The sequence below is a fragment of the Rattus norvegicus genome, chromosome 11, assembly GCF_036323735.1.
Source record: "Rattus norvegicus strain BN/NHsdMcwi chromosome 11, GRCr8, whole genome shotgun sequence".
Taxonomy (NCBI): domain Eukaryota; kingdom Metazoa; phylum Chordata; class Mammalia; order Rodentia; family Muridae; genus Rattus; species Rattus norvegicus.
The window spans coordinates 98,075,764-98,097,360 of NC_086029.1; the positions used below are offsets into that span (position 1 = coordinate 98,075,764).

Genomic DNA, 21,597 nt, shown 5'->3' on the forward strand with positions numbered 1-21,597 from the left:
CATTGCTCTCAATGACAACTTTGTAAAGCTCATTTCCTGGTATGACAATGAATATGGCTACAGCAACAGGGTGGTGGGCCTCATGGCCTACATGGCCTCCAAGGGGTAAGAAACCCCGGACTACCCACCCCAGCAAGTATACTGAGAGCAAGAGAGAGGCCGTCGGTCGCTGAAGAGTCTCTGACCCAACACTGATCATTTCCCTCACAGTTTCCATTCCAGACCCTCATAATAATGAGAGGGGCCTAGGGAGCCCTACTTTCTTGAATACCATCAATAAAGTTCACTGCACCCACAAAAGGTCCTTTTCAATAATTTTTCTTTGCTATATTGTTCTCTGCCTTTGACTGTTTTATTTTATTTTATTTTACTACTTTTAAAATCTCAACTGTTTAGGGTAAAGAATTTCCCTCTGAAACTGGGAAAAAGTTCATCCGCTCTGTTACATTACTGCAGCCTCTGTCATGTGCCTACAATGCTCCCCTTTTGACTAAGATTCCACCTACACAACCGTGGCTGTAGTTAGGCTCAGTATATCTCTGGAACTGGCATGTTATTGACAACCAACCTTATATACTTGTATATTTCAGAAAATAACAGAATTTTATTCTCAGTGGCTGAACATGGCCTCTTCTCTTGACCTCCTTGCCTGCTTGTTTTTGTGTAATTTACCAAAGAATCTATTTTCAGATGTACATGTAGATTTTCATCAAGGATATTAAAATACATTGTGCATGCATGCACGTGTACATACATTTGTGCTTACATGTATGTGTCGGGTTTTTTTTTTTTTTTTTGGTATTAGGGTAATACTAGCTTTTAGACTAAGAGTGGAATAATCTTTCCTTGTCTCTCTACTGAAACACCTTGGGGATTATTGATCTCCAATGTACTTTATGGCCAGTAGGTAAGATCCACTGTGCAAGCTCTTGGTCCTTGGCTGTCCTTGTTGGAAAAGACTGTATTACTCTTTCTATCTTGTACTCATATTGATCTCTTTACATTACTCATTATATATGTACTCATAAGATCGTGAATGTATCATCACACTTCTTCCTCCTCCTCCTCCTCCTCTTCTTCCTCCTCTTCCTCCTCTTCCTCTTATTCTTACTTTTACTCTTATCTTCTGCTTGGGTATTGTGGTTGTTCCATCCTCCATCTTTTGAGGTGAAGGACATGGCAGACAAATTTTCATACACAGATCTGAGTGATGCAAATTTACCATCAACATCTAGTCAAACAGGATGGTCCAGCCTGGTAAACACTTGGTGTTTCTGAGCCACATGATAGAGGAAAACTTGGACACAGAGAGAGCAACATGCTTTAATAATACCCTGGCAAGAAATTATATACTCTACCAGAGTAAACACCATTACATCCCTGGGAATATTGTACATCTTTGAAAACACCACTCAGTCAAGTCACCTGCAAGTCATATCATCTGCCCTCCCTTTCCCTTATAGAGGAAACGGAGTGAATTGGCTCTGCCCACATTCATGATGGCCTCAAGAAAAAAAGGAAAGAAAGAAAGAAAGGAAGGAAGGAAGGAAGGAAGGAAGGAAGGAAGAAAGAAAGAAAGAAAGGAAGGAAGGAAGAAAGGAAGAAAGAAAGGAAAAGAAAACTAAAAAGAAAAAGGCAACGACAAAAATGTCAAGGGTTTCTGTAGGTCCAGGTTACCAGATTTATACATATTAGCTTACCTGTGAATTCTGTCCCACAGGATGGTTGTGTAAATGCAGTGAATACCAATGCTGCCGAGACAGAGGATAAAGACTTCTGTGCTGACACATTCAAAAGGACCCATGTGGAGGCTGAGATTGAGGAACAGGAATTACCATCTCAATAGCACACCTCTGGATGTTTTGTCCTTCTTGGAGGACTCTGACAACAAACAGAACCCTGGACAAAATGATGCTTTTGGTGCTATTGAGGGAATCTACCAAAAAGTAGATGTGAATCACATTGTGAGCAAGATAACAGAGAATATAATATTCTGCATGGAAGTCCCCAACAATGGAACTATGAATATGAAATTGGCAAGAATCATTGACATCTACAAAGGACCAATCCCAAGAAGCACCCATAGCCTCAAACAGGAACAGCAGAAGGTGATGGAAAGGGGTGAGGAGGCAGACTAGTCACCTGTTTAGCAGGATGTGTTTCTGTCCCCCCCCCCCCCCACCAAGTAGAAGAGACAAAACATCTAAGTAAGGGATATAAAACCAAGGAAAATGGAGTCTCAAGGAAACAGAGTGGCATGGCCACCAACATTCACATGAGTATCTAATCTTTTTTCAAAGTCACTTTGTCTCACTTATAGACACAAACCTTAAGATGTCTGTGAGCCTAGAAGGAGCTTCCCCAGTGAATCCTGCTTATGTGGGTTCTGAAGAAGTGGAGTGAGAAACAGACTCTAGAGCATACGAGCTGCTGCTGGGGGTGGAGGGAAGGATGAGAGAGGAGTGCTTGGTGAGAAGGAGCACAGGTTAGGAAGGGAGGAACCCTGCCTTTGGAGCCTTATGGTACCACACAGCAGCTCTACGCTCCTTCAGTGTCAGTTTGCTAATAGAGTCCTTTGTGTCTTCTTTCAAGGGTTGATCATCAGGCCTAGGTCTGTGGTTCCTAAACCATGTGTTGCCCTGGTGTAGTATAACACAGAAGGGGGCCAGGCCAGAAGAGGCAGTATGCACTACCTGTTGTTTCCTGTCAGATACATCCAGCAACTAGGGCTCAAACTCTCTACCTCTTATCTCCTCAACAGTGGGAGATGTTAGCTTTCCACTTGTTAAGTTCATTGTTCCCAATGTACTAGTGCATGGACAGAGAAGTCATACACATAATCATCCTTCTATGAAGAGGCCATCCTAATTCTGCAGTCCACATGAGAGAACATTTCCCACACAGCCATATCCACTGGAAATGGTGAGAGTTATAAAGCCAGCATAGCAGCCTGTCATAGTTCCAGCAAGGCTGAATGGAGCCACAGTGGCTCTCCTCCTATCTCTCATTTCTGGGTTTTGGTCTCTGTGTGTTTCTTTCTTGAGGACTTTCTGCATTAATACTTATTTTATGTCTTTCCCTGAGGAAAAAATATGCCTGAGTTTTCTCAGGAAAATCCTAAAATTAACTTTATTTGGTCCTATTGGAAAGTCTTCCCTATGGAGATCATCAAGCAGAGACAAGCACATAGCTAGATAAGGCCATTACTCTAGGAATCTTCTTGGTATCTTCCCCTTAGCAAACTCAAATAATATAACTGGTACAGGGCAAACACAGATAATTGACAAACTGAATGGTTACAGGGTCAAGGCATCTTTATTATATGCTTAGAGCCCTCTGAAAATGCAGTTTAAAGATAGGGAATCATGCAGGGTACACCCCTGGAGGAATATGACTCAGAAAATAAGATAGTTGGACTAAATTAAATCTTTCCTACTTCATAGCACAGATAATGAAACATATAATACAAGAAGCTAGGTTCTAGTGTTTGTTGTTCATAAAAAGACTAGTTCACCAGACACTATTGGGGATGTCAAGAGCTGTCTCCTGAGCCTGACAAATGCAGAGGCAGATGCTCACAGCCAACCATTGGACCGAGGAGAACAGTGTCCCCAATGGAGGAGTTAGAGAAAGGACTGAGGTAGGTGAGAGGGTTTGCAACCCCATAGGAAGAACAACAATATCAACCAACCAGACCCAGCCCCCCCAGAGCTCCCAGGGACTAAACCACCAACCAAAGAGTACACATGGAGTGACCCATGGCTCCAGCTGCATATGTAGCAGAGGGTGGCCTTGTTGGGCACCAATGGGAGGAGAGGCCCTTGGTCCTGTGAAGGCTCAGTGTAGGGAATGCCAGGGTGGGGAGGTGGGAGGAAGTGGAGAAGAGCGCCATCATGGAGGCAGGGGGTGGGAGGATGGAACAGGAGGTTTCTGGAGGGGAACCCGGGAAGGGGGATAACATTTGAAATGTAGAAAAGAAAATATCCAATAAAAAATGAAGGAAAAAAAAAGGACTGGTTCAGATGTTCAGATATTTTCTGTTTGTGTAGACTGTTTTCAAAGTACAAAACCACTGCCTGCCGGGGTTCAGCCTCGACATAGGATCGGAGTTCTCAACTTTAAGCAGGGACATCTGGACGACACATAATAAATATACACAGATTAGTCTTTGGGTACAAACTGACAGGCAATTTCAAGGCTTAAAGTCTCTCTCTCTCTTTCTCTCTCTCTCTCTCTCTCTCTCTCTCTCTCTCTCTCTCTCTCTCTGCTTGAGGCTGCACATACTCTGCATTCTCTTGCACACTCTGCTTTTTTTTTTATTGCGGTTTTCTTTTCTCAATCTCCCACACTCATGCACACCTCTGTTCACTACCCTTTCATTCTCACACACACTCTTCATACATACCTCACACATATCTCACACACACCACACGCACTCTCCTTTCACTAACACACAATCTTCATACACACCTCACATTCTCTCTTCACTCACTCTTCACATGCTTTTCTGGTACTCTCTCACTCACTCTCTCATTCGCTCTCACATTCTCTCCCTCATGCTCTCTCTCGTTCACTCTTCACATGTTCTTCTGGTACTCACTCACTCTCTCATTCGCTCTCACATTCTCTCCCTCATGCTCGCTCTCATTCACTCTCCACATGTTCTGTAGCCTTTCTCTTGCCCCAGTCCTTTATTAATAATCCAAAAGCAGGTAGAAAAAAGACATTGTATAATCATTGCCAAATCAAATTCAAAAGAATAACCACATCCCACAAAGAACTAAGAATGACAATTGTTCCCCAAAGTTTCAAGTTTCCCCTACTCCCAGGCCTATGACCAAAATAATAATAAGAATTGTAAACTTATCATTATTTAAACTTTAACTTTTAACTTATTATACTTCAGAGCTCAAAGCTCTGAGGTCAGCTACTTGCATTTTCCTGTGAAGCTCGAATGATAAATGACATAGGCAAAGCTGCCAGGCAGTGTCCAGAAAGAATCAAGTTAACCCTTAACTCAGTGGTTCCGCTAGCTTTCTGTTCCTTGGACACAATGACTCTCATAAGAGTCCTAGTATTTTCACTTGGTTTTATAGTATATAATTTTATATATTCTATACTTCCTTATCCAGGAAACACTCTCAAATGTTATATAAAACTTATTTCCTAACTTCAATAATTTTTTCCTTTCTTAGGGTCCCAATGTTGGCTCTAATTCACTTTCTTTCTTTCTTTTTTTTTTTTAGATTTATTCATTTATTATGTATAAGTACACTGTAGCTGTCTTCAGATACACCAGAAGAGGGCATCAGATCTCTTTACAGATGGTTGTGAGCCACCATGTGGTTGCTGGGAATTGAACTCAGGACCTCTGGAAGAGCAGTCGGGTGCTCTTAACAGCTGAGCCATCTCTCCAGCCCTCTAATTCACTTTCTAATAATTTCTTTAAAGTTTCTTTGCAAGTCAAGCATTAATCTGGAACTACCATTGTGCATTTATTATATTGTTTCTAAGATGAGAACACAGCATGTACCTGGGCCATTAGGGCTGTGCTGTGCTGTGCCCCTATGCCTCAATTTCCAATTGTTTAAGAATCATAACCTCAAAGAACATCTAATTTCACAGAATTCACCAGAGCAGAAGGAGAAAAAAGTAGAAAAGTCAGATATAATAGAATAATTATGCATACCAAGGCCAACTGAGAGGCAGTCACACACAAATGAATTCTATACAGCCGTTGTCCAGGGCCAAGGTTAAGAAAAATGGGAACAACCAGTTTTTACAAAGAGCTGCTGCAGGCTACTGAGATGTCTCCATCCCGGCCTACTGCAGGCAGCCTCTTATTTCAGATGGTGGGTCCCCTGGAGGGATGTGTCTCCTGCTTCTCAGTGTCCCAGAGGCTACCCTACTTTACAAGGAGCTGCCCAGGGCTTCTGAGTTGTCTCCATCCCTGTCTACTGCTGGCAGTCCCTGTCATTGCATGTTGTCCCCAGTAACTGCCAACCTAAAGACAGGTTGACATATAATGTGTTTGATTTGTAGGAGACATTCATTAGATTCTTTAACTTGGAGTTACAGGGTCGATAATAGAAATAAAAATCTGGTCTATTTACACTTTCTAATTGTGACTGAACTTATAATGAAAAATCAAACATATGTCTGGAGATAAAACTATATATAATCTGTACTTCTTAGATAATCATGCATCTGTCTGTGTTCTACGAAGCCTTTGTAAATAAAGAAATGACCTGAATGCTAGTCAGTCAGAGCTGCAAGGTTCTCCCGACCACCCTGCCTAACTCACTCCTCCCTCTCTGACTCTTTGTCTCCTCTAAGGCTATCCTGTCAAATGGCTAGGGAAGGCCTCCTGGCAGGCTAGTATCTAAAATATATAAAGAGCTAAAAATTAAGACATCAAGAAAACAATTCAATTAAAAATTAGGTCTACTCAGAGAATTCTCAAAATCAGAAACTCAAATAGGACAGTGCTACTCCCAGATGACTTGGGCTATTGACTAAAAATCACAGCATAAGCATTAGATGCCTTCCTAGAAATTACTGGTCGGGGATCCCCCAGAAGTGTCCACAACACAGGCTGTTGCCATTATCCTTGGTTACTCATGATGCTGTGGCAGAAACTCTGCACACTTTGACTGCAAGAAAAAAAAACAATCCTTAACTGTCCAGGAAATTCCCTGGTGTTCAGCTTTTATGTTTCTTGGAGATCCTATATAGGCTTTTGGGCAAGAAAATACATTAAGCATCTTACCCAGTCCTCAACCCTGCATGTTACAAAACTGCCAGGCAAGGTGTACCAGGTCATACAATAATCTCACAACTAGTAGGACATAATTAATGTCTTTCTGATTAAATATTCTATAGCAGGAAATTTTATGCCTTATACTTAAGTATGTAGAAGGAAATTTGACAAATTTAGTAAAACAACTATGACTTCCTAAGCCATAGATTTTTACTAGGAAGTCATAGTGAAAGACCCCCGGAGCGGGGAGACCCTCACTCAAGTCTCGGGATGACGTGACCCCCCAAGAACTCACAAGAGACCGATCTTGATGCAATTACACAAGGTTTATTGATAGGGACGACAGAAACCAGTGCACTGGGGTCGAGACTCATATCCCACGCAGGGGTAGAGGAGTTCAACCACAAATGGTTGGGAAAAGGGGTATTTAAAGGAAAAACCATACCGAATCACAAGGAAGAACCTCCTGCTTCTTGTGATTGTTTAATCCTGCTATTATCTGAACCAGCTGGTGCAATTACTCTTTCTGTGATCAGCTAGTTTCTGGAGCAGGCAGTTCCAGGGCCCGCTTTTGGCTTCTACTTTTGTCTAGGGGGAAATTTTAAACTTTTTCCTTTCAATAGTTGTTTTACTAAATTTGTCAAATTTCCTTCTACATACTTAAGTTGACACCCATAAATGTGGACTGCTTTTAACATTGGCCAGAGAAACTTACAGCAGTCAGTAGCCAATGCAAAAGCTAAAATTGGCCAGAGTGTTGGGAATAAAAACCTAAGCATTGAGTTCTAAATGGGGTGCTTTACCACCCCCACCACCTTATACACATATACACACTCACACGTATGTACACACATATGCATACATGCGTGCGTACACTCATACACACACACCCCTCACTAAGGCTCAGAAAACATCACTGAAAAAGAGACTCCATTGGAGAAAACTAATTTTTTCTTTTGTGAGCAGTTATCACTTAGAGATAGTACCTGAACTTGAATTAGGAATGGGGCTTGTGTCTACTTTCAGATTATCTTTTAGTGTGTGTGTGTGTGTGTGTGTGTGTGTGTGTGTGTGTGTGTGTGTGTTCCTGTTGCTTTCATCTCGTGTCTGATTGCTCTGGGAAATCCTGGCAGTAATGTACTGGTAGACTTTCCTAAGTACAGCTTGTGGGATCCTCCTTTCTCTTTCAAAAAGCTACATGATAATATATAAGGCTGTATGTGTTCCATTACCAGAGAAAAGACAATTTAATTAGGAATATATACCACGCACAATCTATGACATGTTGGCCTTGGTAATATGTGTGTATACCAATTTTTCCAATTTAGCTCTTAACACAGAGGCCAAGGCAAAGGAAAGTCAAGTATAGATGCGTCATTTTTGCCCAGGGTACTTTGATCTTCTTGAGCATTAAGATGAGCCTACTCTCTTCTGTCTATTTTCCTTGATGGAAAGATTAGGGACTGCTCTAATTTCTGTCTTTCTTAAAGAAAATAAAAAACACCATCTTAATGGAGAGCTGTGAGGTCATGTGGATAATGTTTTATTTATTGATATCTAATATTATAAATTAACTTGGAATTAAAGCATCCACTTCTTTTCTTGGAGATAAACCTTACGTAGCTCTGGTTAGCGTGGAGCTTACTGTGGAGATTAACAGAGCTGACTCTCGGTTCTGCCTTCTCAGTCTGAGGTTATGTATACGCTGACTTTGGATTCTGAAATCTTTGTTTTTAAAATAAAAAAAAGGGAAGGTCATAACATTTGCCAAGATGTCCAAAAACCTCTTCGGGATCTTCAGATTCTTTCATTTATGTGTTTTTCAAAAATTATCAATCAGCCACCCTCTGTCTGCCAAACAGTAAAGCCTGTCTTGTGTGGCGTATGTAGCAGGTGAATAGTAACCCTTTCAGTTATACAATTCACAACTTCATGGCTGTGAGTACTCGCGGCTATCATGGATGGATAGCGGCAAGTTCGTCTTGACTTTTCATTCCTCTCGCACTGGGGAGTTTGTGGCTCTGAGTTACTGATTTCTTTATGCTTGACAGTCTCATAATCCAGTATATTGTGATTATTTTGATACACTCATTACCGTCTGATATTTCCCCTTCCTTTCTGGAACCCTGTGGTTATACCAATAGCAAAAGCTAACTCCCAACTCCAGCAAACATGAACAGTTACTGCTCCTTTAGAAAGGATGGAGCTTCATGGGCACCTCCTGTTTCTATGGTAGATAGCTGGAGGGTCCAATCTTGTGCAGGTATATAGCGTTATGTATTCATGGCTACAATTGCAGCTTCAGAAGTAGATGACAGCTTCCCCAATTCTTAGTTTCTTAAATTCTTTCTGCCTTCATTTCTGCACTGTACCTTAAGTTGTGGTTGGTGTGTGTGATACGGATGTCTAGTTTAAGAGTAAGGGCTCATCATTTACTCTCGGAACTTTGACCAGATAAATTCTCTTGGAGGGTAGGCTGGGGCAGTGGAAATGTCTTGAGACATTCTTTAAATTTTCCTAAAGTCTCCTTGATTGCTCTTCATAACGTATTGCTTATCAAAAGAAAATGATATTGGTTAATCAATAGACTCTATTCCTTTCTTTTAAACACAGGATTTCACTATGTAGTGCAGATCTTGTTATTCTCATGCCTAAGTTTCCCATAGTTGGTTTATAAGTGTGTCCTAACTCCCGAATCATTATTCATCTAGCTGTTCTCTAGCGTTTTGACTATAATAGACTCAGATTCACGGACCCAGCTTCTGTTTACAACCAGTTCAGGTGGATACCCGAAACCTTCTGGAATAGGCCTTCGCGTTCCATTCAGTCTGAACTACATCTCCCGACAGCCTTTGCGCGCCCACCTCCAGCGTGGCGCGTGGCCTGCCGGGAGCGGGCTGGGAGGTGGCGGCCTAGCCCAATGGGTGCGTGCTCCCGAGGAGAGGGCGGAGGAGAAAAGGAAGCAAGCGGGCTGCGGGCTGCGTCCCCATTCATTGCAGTGGTCTGCTGGGTTGGGGTCCAGTGTTTCCGGAGTCATGGAGGCGCTGATCCCGGTCATCAATAAGCTGCAAGACGTCTTCAACACCGTGGGCGCCGACATCATCCAGCTGCCTCAGATTGTCGTAGTGGGAACTCAGGTAAGATGAGGCCGCGATCGCGAGGCCTGGCTCGGTCGCAGGCCTGCAGGTGTCAGCCGAGAGGAGGCCGGCCGCCCGGCGCTCCGCTTTGGTCCCCGACACTCAGCCGGGCTGAGTGGCCCTGCAGCCTACACTCGGGCGCGGCTTAGCCCAAGGGCACTCGGGGGACGTGCGGGCGGGCGTGTGGGCTGTCGCTTCCTTCCGGCGGCTGAGGTCCGGACGGGCTCTGGAGTTGCGGTGGACAGAAGGGCAGCAAGCTAGTGGTGAGTCGGCGGCCCACGGAACATTACAACGTAAAAATAAGATTAAAAGAAAATCCCGTGTGTAGTTGGAGATCTAAAGTTAGGAAGGAGCACCAGGTTTTTCTTGTACTACTCCATGACTTGGGTGTTCGTAGTTTTGTGACTGTGACCCAAATTTGGTATGAGGTTCTCAGGCCTTAGGTGGGTATTAGAGATGAATTCAAATTTTGTATGAAAAGAATATTGAAGAAATAAATATCTAGAAAGACAGGGATATATGAGTTTCATTTTTTAAAAAATGCCTGCTTTGAACTGAAGAGGAGCAACAGAACTTTAGGAGACAGGGACGTTTTTTGGTTTTGGTTGGTTGTTTTTTTTAATGTTTCTGAGTAGACCGTTGCTGTTCCCAGACACACCAGAAGAGGGCATCAGATCCCATTACAGATGGTTGTGACCCACTATGTGGTTGCTGGGAATTGACTTCTTAGCTCTTAACCGCTAAGCCCTCGCTAGCCTCCTGTGGGGGTGGAGGGGTGGGTGAGACAGGCCCTACTCTGTATTTCAAGCTGGCTAAGAATTCACCATGTTACCTGAGTTACCTGAAACTCATAGCACTCCCCCTGCCTCAGTTCCCTTGACTGATAAACCACCATGCCCAGAATTATTTTTTTTACTTTTTTATTTTTATGATGTGAGTGTTTTTCCTGGGGCTGGTCAGAAGAGAGTGTCTGATCCCCAGAAACTGGAGTTACAGATGATTGTGAGACACCATGTGGTTGCTATAAGCCATGCATGTCCTCTAAAAGAGCAGCCTTTGCTCCTCACCTCTGACCCATCTCTGCAGCCCCTTTGTAAACATACTTTTAGGTGCGCGCATTTGTTACTACTCGTATCTTCTGAGGTGATGAGTGATTTCTCATTTTCCATGGGTTGTATGGCTACATCTTACCTCAGAAGTGAGTGTATAAATATTATAAGTAGGAATAGATATAGGAGAATATTAGAGGATATCCATATACTTGAAACCCTCCTGTAGTTTATTATTATTTTGACCTTTAAATATTTAAATCAGTAGGAATTATTTGGAGGGGGAGGGGAATTGCTGGGTTAGCATAGATTTTGTTCGACAGTCATTTCTGCATAACCCAGCATTAACATTTGATGTTGGCAGTGCCTGAAGACCAAATTATCAAGTGTTCTATTTGTTTTTTTTGTTTTGTTTTGTTTTGTTTTGACATTTTGTTCCTGAGCTCTTGTAGTAGGTCTCTATAAAGATTTTCAGTGATGCATATTGTTCGTGGTAATGAGATATTTAGTTTTTAAGTTAATTTTTATTTTATGAATATTTGCCTGTGTGGATGTATATGTACCAAATGCCTCTTAATTCCTTTGGAAGCCAGAAGGGGCAACTGATCTTCTGGAACTGGTGATACAAATCATTGTGAACTGCCATGTGCATGCTGGGAACTGAACTTGGGTCCTCTGTGAGAGCAACAAGTTCTCTTAACTGCTGAGGTATCTCTTCAGTCCCTGAGTTTTTATAACACTGGGACTTTTATAATAAAAACTAGTTTTTGTAAATAAAATGAGAAAAGATGACATAATTAAATTTTCTTTCATAACAATCAAGAATTGTGACCTAGCTTTAGAGCAGATATACTCATAAGAGATTTCAAAGTGCATTTAAACCGTGATACAGTAAAAGAATCAGGGATACAGTAAATCTTTAGAGTAAAGAGTTTAAAATCAAGACAGGCTTTCTTGCACACAGTAGAGGGGTAATGGAGGGAAGAAGGGAGGCCTTTGAAACTCTGCCTAGTGATGATACTTTCATGGCACTTCTGCTTGTTAATGTTACAAATTTTCAAAGGATAGGTTTGTTGTTTTCTTCAGCCCAACAGATTTCATCTCCATTCAGTTCTTACTATCTGAAGTTTAGTTCTTTTTTATTCAAGAACAAAGAAGAGTCTAGAAACATTTCTTAGCTATTTTGACTTATTCTTTTGAGAACTGTCCAGATTTATCGTCCATTATTTGAATGAGTCTTTTTTGACCCTTGAATATTAAGCCTTCTGCAACTGTATAGCTGGCAAGACTCTCATACTATGGGTTTTCTCTTCATTTGATTGTTCTGCGGAAGCTTTTTGTTCTATGAGATCCCATTTGTCAATTGTTGGTCTTAATTCTTAGACAAATGGAGTCCTATTTAGAAACTCATTTTCTCTACCTATATCCTGTAGGGAACTGTCCATGTTTTTCTTCTAGCAATTTTAGTGTTTCAGATTTTACATTTAGGTCTTTGATCCATTTGCAGCTAGTTTTTATACAAGGTGATAGATAGATAGATAGATAGATAGATAGATAGATAGATAGATAGATAGATAGATAGATAGATATGGTCCTCATTTTGGTTTTTCTACATGTGGACTTCCAGTTTTCTCAGCACTATTTCTTAAAGATGTTATCTTTTCTTCACTGTATATTTTTGGCATCTTTGTCAAATATTAGAACGTGTCCTCATGTCTGTATTTTCTTTGTCCCATTGGTCTATATGTCTCTTTTTTGTGTCATTACCTTACTCAGGCTCTATATCTTATAATCTAGAATGATAATCCCTCTAGAAATTTTGCAGTCGTTTTGGCTATCTAGGATATTGTATGATTCTGTATAGATTTTAGAAATTTTTTCTATTTATGTGAAAAACAAGATAGGATTTTGATTGTGATTGCATAGAATCTAAACTTTTTTGTATAATGGACATTTTTTCTATTTTTTAGTGTCTTCAGTCTCTTTAAAAGTTTAAAGCTTTTGCTGTATAAATCTATTTTACCTCCCTGGTTATAACTTCTTAGATATATTTTCTTCTAGGCTATTGTGAATGGGAATGTGTTTATGCTTTCATATTGTATTTATTGTTACCATATAGACAGGTGATTAATTTCTTTAAGTTGATTCTATATCCTGTCACTTTGCTAAAAAATCTGGAGTAATTTTTGTCTTTTATGTATCATCTGCAGATAGGGATAATTTCTTTCTCTTGCTTTATTGTTCTTACTGGTATTTTAAGGAATATATTGAAAGGGAGTGGGGATGGTAGACAGCACTGTATAATTACTGATTTCAGTATGATTCCTCTGATTCCCCCCCTCCATTTAGGATAAATTTTGGCTATGGGTTTGTTACTATAGACTTTATTATGCTATGTTCCCTTCCTCCAGTCTCTCTCTAGCACTTTGATCATGAAGGCATGTTGGATTTTTGTCAAAGCCCTTTCTATATCTATTGAGATGATCATGTGATTTTCATCTTTAGGTTCATTATTTTATCTATTAAATTATTGTCTGGAATGTGTTAAACTACCTCTGTATCTCCTAGATAAAGCCAGGTTGGTCCTGTTGGACAGTTTTCTTTGTTTCCTGTTTTTTTGTTTGCTTTTGGGTTTTGGGTTTTGGGGCTTGTTTGGTTTTGTTTTGTATGCTTGTCTTTGGTTTGGTGGTATTTTAGTCATGATTTCTGAATTGATGTTTATTGGGAATATTGGCCTGTAGTTTTCTTTCTTTGTTATTAGAGTGATACTGGTTTTATTATTGATTTAGAAGTGCTTCTCTTTTTTTCATTCTTCATTTATTTGTTTGTTTTTAATACTTTAAGAAGGATTTGCTCTAGATCTTTAAAAGTCTGGTAGAATCCATCTAGACTAGTGTTTGGCTTTTGTTGTTTGTTTTTGTTGTTTGCTTGTTTTACCGCTTTGTCTCATTTGTTCACGACGGTTTAATTTGGGTGGTTTGGCTCAATTTAGAAATCCTTCCATTTCTTTTAGGTTTTCTAGATTAAAGGAATGCCGGTTTTAAAGGTAACCCCTTCTAATACTCTGGATTTCTTTTGTGGTATCACAGTGTTTCTTTGCTCATCTCTGATTGTGTTGATTTGGGACTCTGTTTGGGTTAGTTGGACAATAGAGTGTTGATGTTATTTATCTTTTCATAGAACCAACTCTTAGGTTCATTCTTTGTGTTGTATTATTTGTTTCTGTTTCATTAATTTCTACTTTGGTTTTAATTATTACTTTCTGTCTACTAGCCTTGGTTTGTTCATGTTTTTTCCAAATTCTTGAGTTTCATCATTAAGTCCCTTGTCTGCACTCTTTCTGGTCTTTTAATGCAATCAATAGAGGCATAAATTTCCCTATTTGGACTGCATTTAATGTTTCCAGAGGTTTGGGGGGCACTTGTTTTCAAATTTCCCTTTTTCCTTAAGTTCTTCTTTGACCCATTCATCATTTATTAATGGGTTGCTTAATCTCTAGGAGTTTGTGTACTTATTAAGAGATGTTTCCTGTTTTTATTTTTTATTGTGCTATAGTCTCTATTAAGGATAATATTGGCTGTTAACTTGCCTACGTCTGAAATCAACTTGATCACAGATGTTAGGCATGCCCGTGGGGGATTTTCTTAATAGATTATTTCAAACAAGAAGACTAAGGCTAAAGAAGACCCTAAGTATGGGCCAGCCCACATGAAAGGGCATGGAAGAAAGAAACTTTGCCTTTTGCCTGCTTGCTCTCACTCTTGCTGGCAAGTTCATTTATCCTGTCATTGAGGCATTCTTTTGCTGGTATTAGAACATACTTCAGAATTCCAGTATAGACTGAAGATCCACCTGCTTTCCAGGAATCCTTCAAAGACTTCAGTGCCAGAGGATACGACTGCTGAGTCATCCAGGCCTGTGAATTTAACAGCGATAGGGTTCTTGTCCTTTCCATTTCTTAACAGTCATTGTTGACCTAATAAATTCCATACACATACATATATATAAATTATTAGTTCTGTTAACCCAGACTAATACAGTCAGATAGGATACAAGAAGTACATCAGTTTTTCTCAGTTTCCTATACATTTGATTGTGAGCCTAGCTTTTAATGGCTGAGCCATCTCTCCAGCCCTTTTCTCAGTTTCTTAAGATTTGTTTTTTGTCTCAGAATGTAGTCTCTTTTGGAAAAGTTCCTCTTTTGGAAAAGTTCCCATGGGCTGCTGAGTAGACTGTACTTCAGCATCTGAATGGAAGTCTGTAGACCGGTTAAGTCCATGTGATGTGTGATATCATTTTATTATGTTTCTAGGTGTAGCTTTGTTTGCCCTTTGTTTTTTTGTTTTTATCCAAATGACCTGCTTTTGGAGAAAGGAAGTGCAGTGTTGAAGTCATTTACTATCAGAGAGCTGATTTTAATCTTGTCTTTAATTTCAGTAGTATGCTCTATGAGACTGTATGCACCAAACTATGCACCAAGTTTGGTGCATAAGTGTTTAGCATTGTGAGTCTTTTTTTTTTTTTCCGAGATTTACTTATTTATTATATGTGGGTACACTATAGCTGTCTTCAGACTCACCAGAAGAGGGCATCAGATCTCATTAGAGATGGTTGTGAGCCATCATGTGGTTGCTGGGATTTGAACACAGGACCTCTGGAAGAGCAGTCAGTGCTCTTAACCACTGAACCATCTCTCCAGCCCAGCATTGCAAGCCTTGGGTAGTAGTTCTCTTGATCAGAATGAAATGCCTTTCATCTTCTGACTAATTTCGTTTAAAGTCTGTTTTGTACATTATTAATATAGCAATGCCTGCTTGCTTTCTGGTGTCATTGATTAGAGTAACCTTTCACTTTAAGGTGTTAACTCCCTATTCTGAGACAAAACTCTTAACACCTGTGGTGGCTTAAATGAAAATGGCTCTATAGGCTCCTATATTTGATTGCTTGGACCTCATTTAGTGGAACTGTTTGGGAAAGATTAGGAGCTGTGGCCTTGTTGGAGAAGGTGTGCCAGTGGGCATGGGCTCTATACTTCATGGTTGTTGTCTCAGGATGTGAGCTCTCAACTACTGCTCCAGTGTCATGTCTGCTTGCTGCTATGCTCCTCATGGATAGGGTCTCTAACCCTCTGGAACTGTGAGCCCATCTTTCCCAAATGCTTTCTTTATAAGCCTTGGCCATGGTGAGTTTTTTGATGATAATAAAAGTAAGATAATCCTCTTATTTTTTTTAATATGCTACTTAGAAGAATACAATATGGTTAAATTAAATTCTTCATTGAGATGTGATTGACTTTCTCATGGCATTTTGATCAAAATCTGTGTTGATTTTCTTAATTCCTTTCTATTGTGCATGATGAAATTTGTCCTCTGTATTAGTTTGACAAACACCTATAAGCAGAATGGCTTGCTGCTTTTATAAGACTTCCATCCATCATCTTATTTATTTAATTGCCCTTTTTAGAGGCCCTGTCTCTAAATACAGTCAATCACATTCTAAGGTGCTAGATAATAGTACTTCCAATTTCAAATTTTAGGAGGGTTATATAACAATTGGACTTCATTTCATTACCATGAAGAGACACCATGACCACAGCAAATCTTCAAAAGGAAAACATTTAACTAAAGCTGGCTTTCAATTCAAAGCTTTAGTCCATTAAGCCTGTCATTACGCAGGTGGTCATGGTACTGGAGAGGTAAGTAGCTAAGAGTTCTTCATCCCAATAGGCAGGCAGCAGGAAGAGAGAGTGCCACTGGGCTTAGTTTGGGCTTCTGAAACCAAAAAGCCCATCCCATATGACACACTTCTAACAAGACCACACCTTCCAACAGTGCCACTCCCTATGAGTCTGGGGAGGTCATTTTCATTCAAACCAATAGACACACACACACACACACACACACACACACACACACACACACACGAAGATCACAAAAGCAAATAAGTGATAATGAATTTATTATCAGATTTTAAAGAGTTTAAAATGTAGTGTCTGTAAAATATCTCATTTAAAAGCAAAAACCAAAATGTTTTCAAAACAGTAGTTGCTGAAATTTATGAAAATGTAACTTGTGGAATAGGAAAGTGACAGCAGTGGCAGTATAAATAGTGACAGTATTAAGAGTTGTGGCCTTGTTGCAGTAGGTGTGTCCCTGTGGATGTGGGCTTAATACCCTCATCATAACTGCCTGGAAGTCAGTCTTCCAATAGCAGCCTTCAGATGAAGATGTAGAACTCTCAGCTCCTCCTGCACCATGCCTGCCTAGATGCTGCCATATTCCCACCTTGATGATAATGGACTGAACTTCTGAACTTGTAAACCAGCCCCAATTAAATGTTGTCTTTTATAGACATAGTTGGTCATAGTGTCAGTTTACCACAGTAAAACCCTAACTAGACAGAAAGTAACTTGGAATTCTTCTAAAAGATCAAAAGCATAAGTTATGGACTTTATTCGAGAAAGAAACTTGAAAGTAAGCTCTTTAGTTGGGAAAGAGCTTATATAGCAGATAACAAATGACACTAATCATGAATAGATGATGCCTAGTAGGAATTAAGAATTTCACATCTCAACTGCTGCATATAAGTGTTGGACTAACCTTCCTGTCAAGGCCACCATTGTTTTATCAAATCCATGGCTATGGGCCTTAATAGGTCCCACAAGGTGACAGAGATAACAGCAAGCCTAGCATAACCAGTGCCCTGAGAGCTACACCAAATACACCTCCTTTGTGGGAGAAGCCGTCAGAGAGGTGTGTCTTTGTCCTGTGTTGCTGCTCAAGATCTCCAAGAATAAGCAGGCACTCAAGTTTATCAAGAAGACCGTTGGGTGCACTTTCATGCCACTAGAGGAAGCACAAGGAAAAGATTATTTGGCCACATCAAGGAATGTAGCTGTTAAGGACTAACCCTATGCTACTTGTCTCCTCCCTCAATTAATGTAATTTTTAAAAACTATAGTCAAGTTTATGAAATAAAACTAAAACAAAAACTAAAATTCTGAATAGAGGGGTTAGGAGGTACATACAGGTTTCCTAAAAACGAAAGGATAATTCTAACTAGCATTAGATTATCAGTATAAAACAACAAATGATGACTGCATGGAACAATATTGAACATGTGGAGCACTTGGGAAAGGTTGATTGAAAATGTCTATTTTCCTCCATGTCATATTTCTTTAGGAAGTGTTATGGTTTGAATTTGGTCCCTAATGTGGTTTGGAAGTGGTTGAATCGTAAAGAGGTAGTGGGAGTTTGCAGGTTCATTGGGGGTATTGCCCTTAGGAAGGTATTAATGTTGGCTTTATGGAGATAGTTCTCAGGAGAAAGTCTTCTGATCCTAGGCATATGCCTGAAGTCTACTATACATATGCCTGATCAGTATACTACACATACACTGCACCTTCATGCTTACTAATGTGCTGTAAGTTAGTAGTTAAAAGGATGTGTTGGTATGTGTTATCCGCAGTGGCATTTTATTAAGCTTTTGTATTTTCCTTTCCTTTTGCTATGATTAAAACTTACAGAAGGAACCGTTTATTCTGGTTTTCAGTTACAGAATCCATCACTGTCATAGCAGAAAAGTCTGGCGGCAGGCAGGCACCTTGCTGGAACAGAAGCTTAGAGTTCATTTTCTGGAACTAAATGAAAGCAGCACAAAACAAAAACCTATGACATAGTGGAAGCAGTCCTATTAGGGAAGTGTGCAGCTCTAAGCACCTACATTAAAAAGTCAGAAAGAGCATGATAAATGGCTTAGAGATACAAGTAAAAAAGTTGGAAAAAACAAGAACAAACTGGAATTAACAGAGTCAGAAAAGAACAGGGAAACATAATAGACACCAAAGACATTCAGAATATTGTATGGAAATATTTAAAAAAACCTATACTCCATGAAGCGGAGAACCTAAATGAAAGGGTGATCTAGATTTATTGAAATCACCCAAATTAAACCAAGAAGGTGTCAACAACCTGAAACAAATGAAGAGATTGAAATATTAAGCTTCCCAGACAGCCCCCCACCCTCCATCTCCCGACAGCGTTTCTCTATACAGCTTTGACTGTCCTGGAACTCACTCTGTAGACCAGGCTGGCCTCAAACTCTCAAAGATTTGCATGCCTCTGCCTCCTGAGTACTGGGATTAAAGGCATAAGCCACCTGTTTTATTTTATTTTAATTAATTAATTAGTTAATTAATTAATTTTGGAATAGGGGAGGGGGAAAGGCCAGGGCCAAATGAATTCACAGTAGAATTCTACCAGACTGTCAAATATTGTCTCCATCTTAGAGTTTATTTCTTTTTAAAAAAAGATTTATTTATTCATTATCTATAAGTACACTGTAGCTGTCTTCAGACACACCAGAAGAGGGCATCAGATCTCATTTACAGATGGTTGTGAGTCACCATGTGGTTGCTAGGATTTGAACTCAGGACCTCTGGAAGAGCAGTCAGTGCTCTTAACCACTGAACCATCTCTCCAGCCCAATAGTTTATTTTTTAAACTGTTTAAAACAATGGACATAAGGAGCATCCCTGGATTTCTTCTACAAAGCTTGCATCACTCTACTACCCAACCACATAAAGATTCAACAGTAAGAAAAGTGTAGACCAATATTCCTAAGGAACATAAAGTAAAAATACATAATAAAATAATTGCAAACAGGATGTAGAGATAGATCATAAAGAGTGTAGACCATGACTGATGGTTTGTATATGCTTGGCCCAGGGAGTGGCACTATTGGGAGGTGTGGCCTTGTGAGTGTGGACTTTAAGACCCTCACCCTAGCTGCCTGGGAAGCCAGTCTTTCGCTAGCAGCCTGCAGATGAAGATGTAGAACTCTCAGGTCCTCCTGCACCGTGTCTCCCTGGATGTTACCATGCTCCTGCCTTAATGATAATACATTGAACTTCTGAACCTGTAAGCCAGCCCCAATTAAATGTTGTCCTTATAAGAGCTGCCTTGGTCAAGGTGTCTGTTCACAGCAGTAAAACTATAACTAAAACAGTGACCAAGTTGGCTTTATCTCTGAAATACAGAAATAGTACAGCACTTGCAAGCTAAAATAATGTCACATAAATGGACTAAAAGACAAAAAGCACACAATCATTTTCCAAAGATTGATAAAATCCAATATGCCTTCATGATAACTATTAGAGAATATAAGGCTAGAGAATACAATAAAAGCTATATATGAAAAAACTATAACCAATATTTTCCTCAATGAAGAAAAGCTTGAGGCAATTCTACAGTGTCAGGAACAACACAGGGATGGCTACTGTGTCCACTCCTTTTCAGTACTATCCCCAAAATACTAGGTAAGCAATAAGGCAAGAGAAGGAAATTAAATGGATACAAATAGGGAAAGAAGTCAAACTACCTATATTTGCAAATGATACATACTATAAATTAGAGATCCCAAAAATTGTACCAGAAAACTCTCAGCAACATGGCAGTGTACACAATCAACCTTCATAGCTTTTCTATCAGTACACTAATAACAAACATACTAAGAAGGAGATCATGAATATAGTATCCTCAAAGAAAATAAAATATCTAGGGGTAAACCCAAACAAGGAAGTAAAGGAACCCTACAATGAAAACTTTTAAGCCACTGAAGACACGAATAAAGATACTAGAAGATGGGAAGGCAGAATTAACATTGTAAAAATAACCATTCTACCAGAAGCTACCTACAGATTCACTGTGATCTCAATCAAAAGCCTCATCCCATTATTAGCAGAAATATTCATAGGAACCACCAAAGACCCAAGACAGCTAAAACAATTTTGAGCAACCAAATTAAAAATCCAAACAAAAACAACCCCCAACAATGTTAGAGAGATTTTACCATTCCAGGTTTTAAGTTGTATTACAGAGCCATAGAAGTAAAAACAGTGTAGGACATGTACACCAATGGAACAAAATGGCAGGCATAGCTTTATAACTTAACTTTATAACATAACTTCATAACTTCAGCTGCGTAATATTTGACAGAGATGCCAACAATATATTACAGAAAAATGAAAACATTTTGAAACTATGGTACTGGGAAAACTGGTTGTCCACATGCAGAAGAATGAAATTAGACCCGTATCTATCTCCTTGCACAAAAAATAACTCCAAATGGTTCGGTCCCCAACTCCGAAAAAAAGAAAAAAGAAAAAAAAATTAAAAAAAAAAAAACTCCAAATGAATCACTAAGCCTGAAAACTGAAACTGCTAGAAGAAAAAATAGGCAGTTTCTTATATTCCTACATAAAATAAGTAGATATAGGAAAGCATCCTGGATAGGACTCCACTTGTGCAAGAACTAAGGCCAACAGTTAACAAGTGTGACTTCGTGAAACTAAAATGCTTCTGCACAGCTAAAGAAACAGTGAAGTGGGTAAAGAGAAAGCGCACAGAATGGAATAGAATCTTAGCTAGGTGTACATCTGATAGAAGATTAGTATCTAGAATGTATAAAGAACTTTTTTAAAAAAAGTCAAAACAACAACAAAAACCAAATTGCCCATTTAAAAAAGAGGCCTGGAGCCTGAATAAAGAGTTCTCCAAAGAAGGGAAAAAATAGCTAAGAAATAGCTCAGAAATCGTTCATTGTCCCTAGTAAATAGAGGAATGAAAATCAAAACAACTTTGAGATTTCAGCT

The 21,597-nt window shown here is 39.6% G+C and overlaps 1 protein-coding gene across 22 annotated transcripts in view; it reads left to right on the forward strand.

Annotated features, from left to right (window-relative positions):
• The first annotated feature begins 8,285 nt into the window (after nucleotides 1-8,285).
• Dnm1l (dynamin 1-like) overlaps nucleotides 8,286-21,597 on the forward strand; it is a 51,615-nt gene continuing 38,303 nt past the window's right edge. For 15 of the 22 annotated variants that reach the window (XM_039087888.2, XM_039087890.2, XM_039087894.2 and 12 more), the window contains exon 1: nucleotides 8,286-9,897. In XM_039087888.2, coding sequence (XP_038943816.1) covers nucleotides 9,796-9,897 — 102 coding nt within the window. In that variant the 5' untranslated portion in view covers nucleotides 8,286-9,795. Of the gene's footprint in view, nucleotides 9,898-10,019; nucleotides 10,161-21,597 lie in introns of those variants that run through there. The other 7 variants (XM_063270236.1, XM_039087901.2, XM_063270237.1 and 4 more) reach the window with 3 other exon arrangements.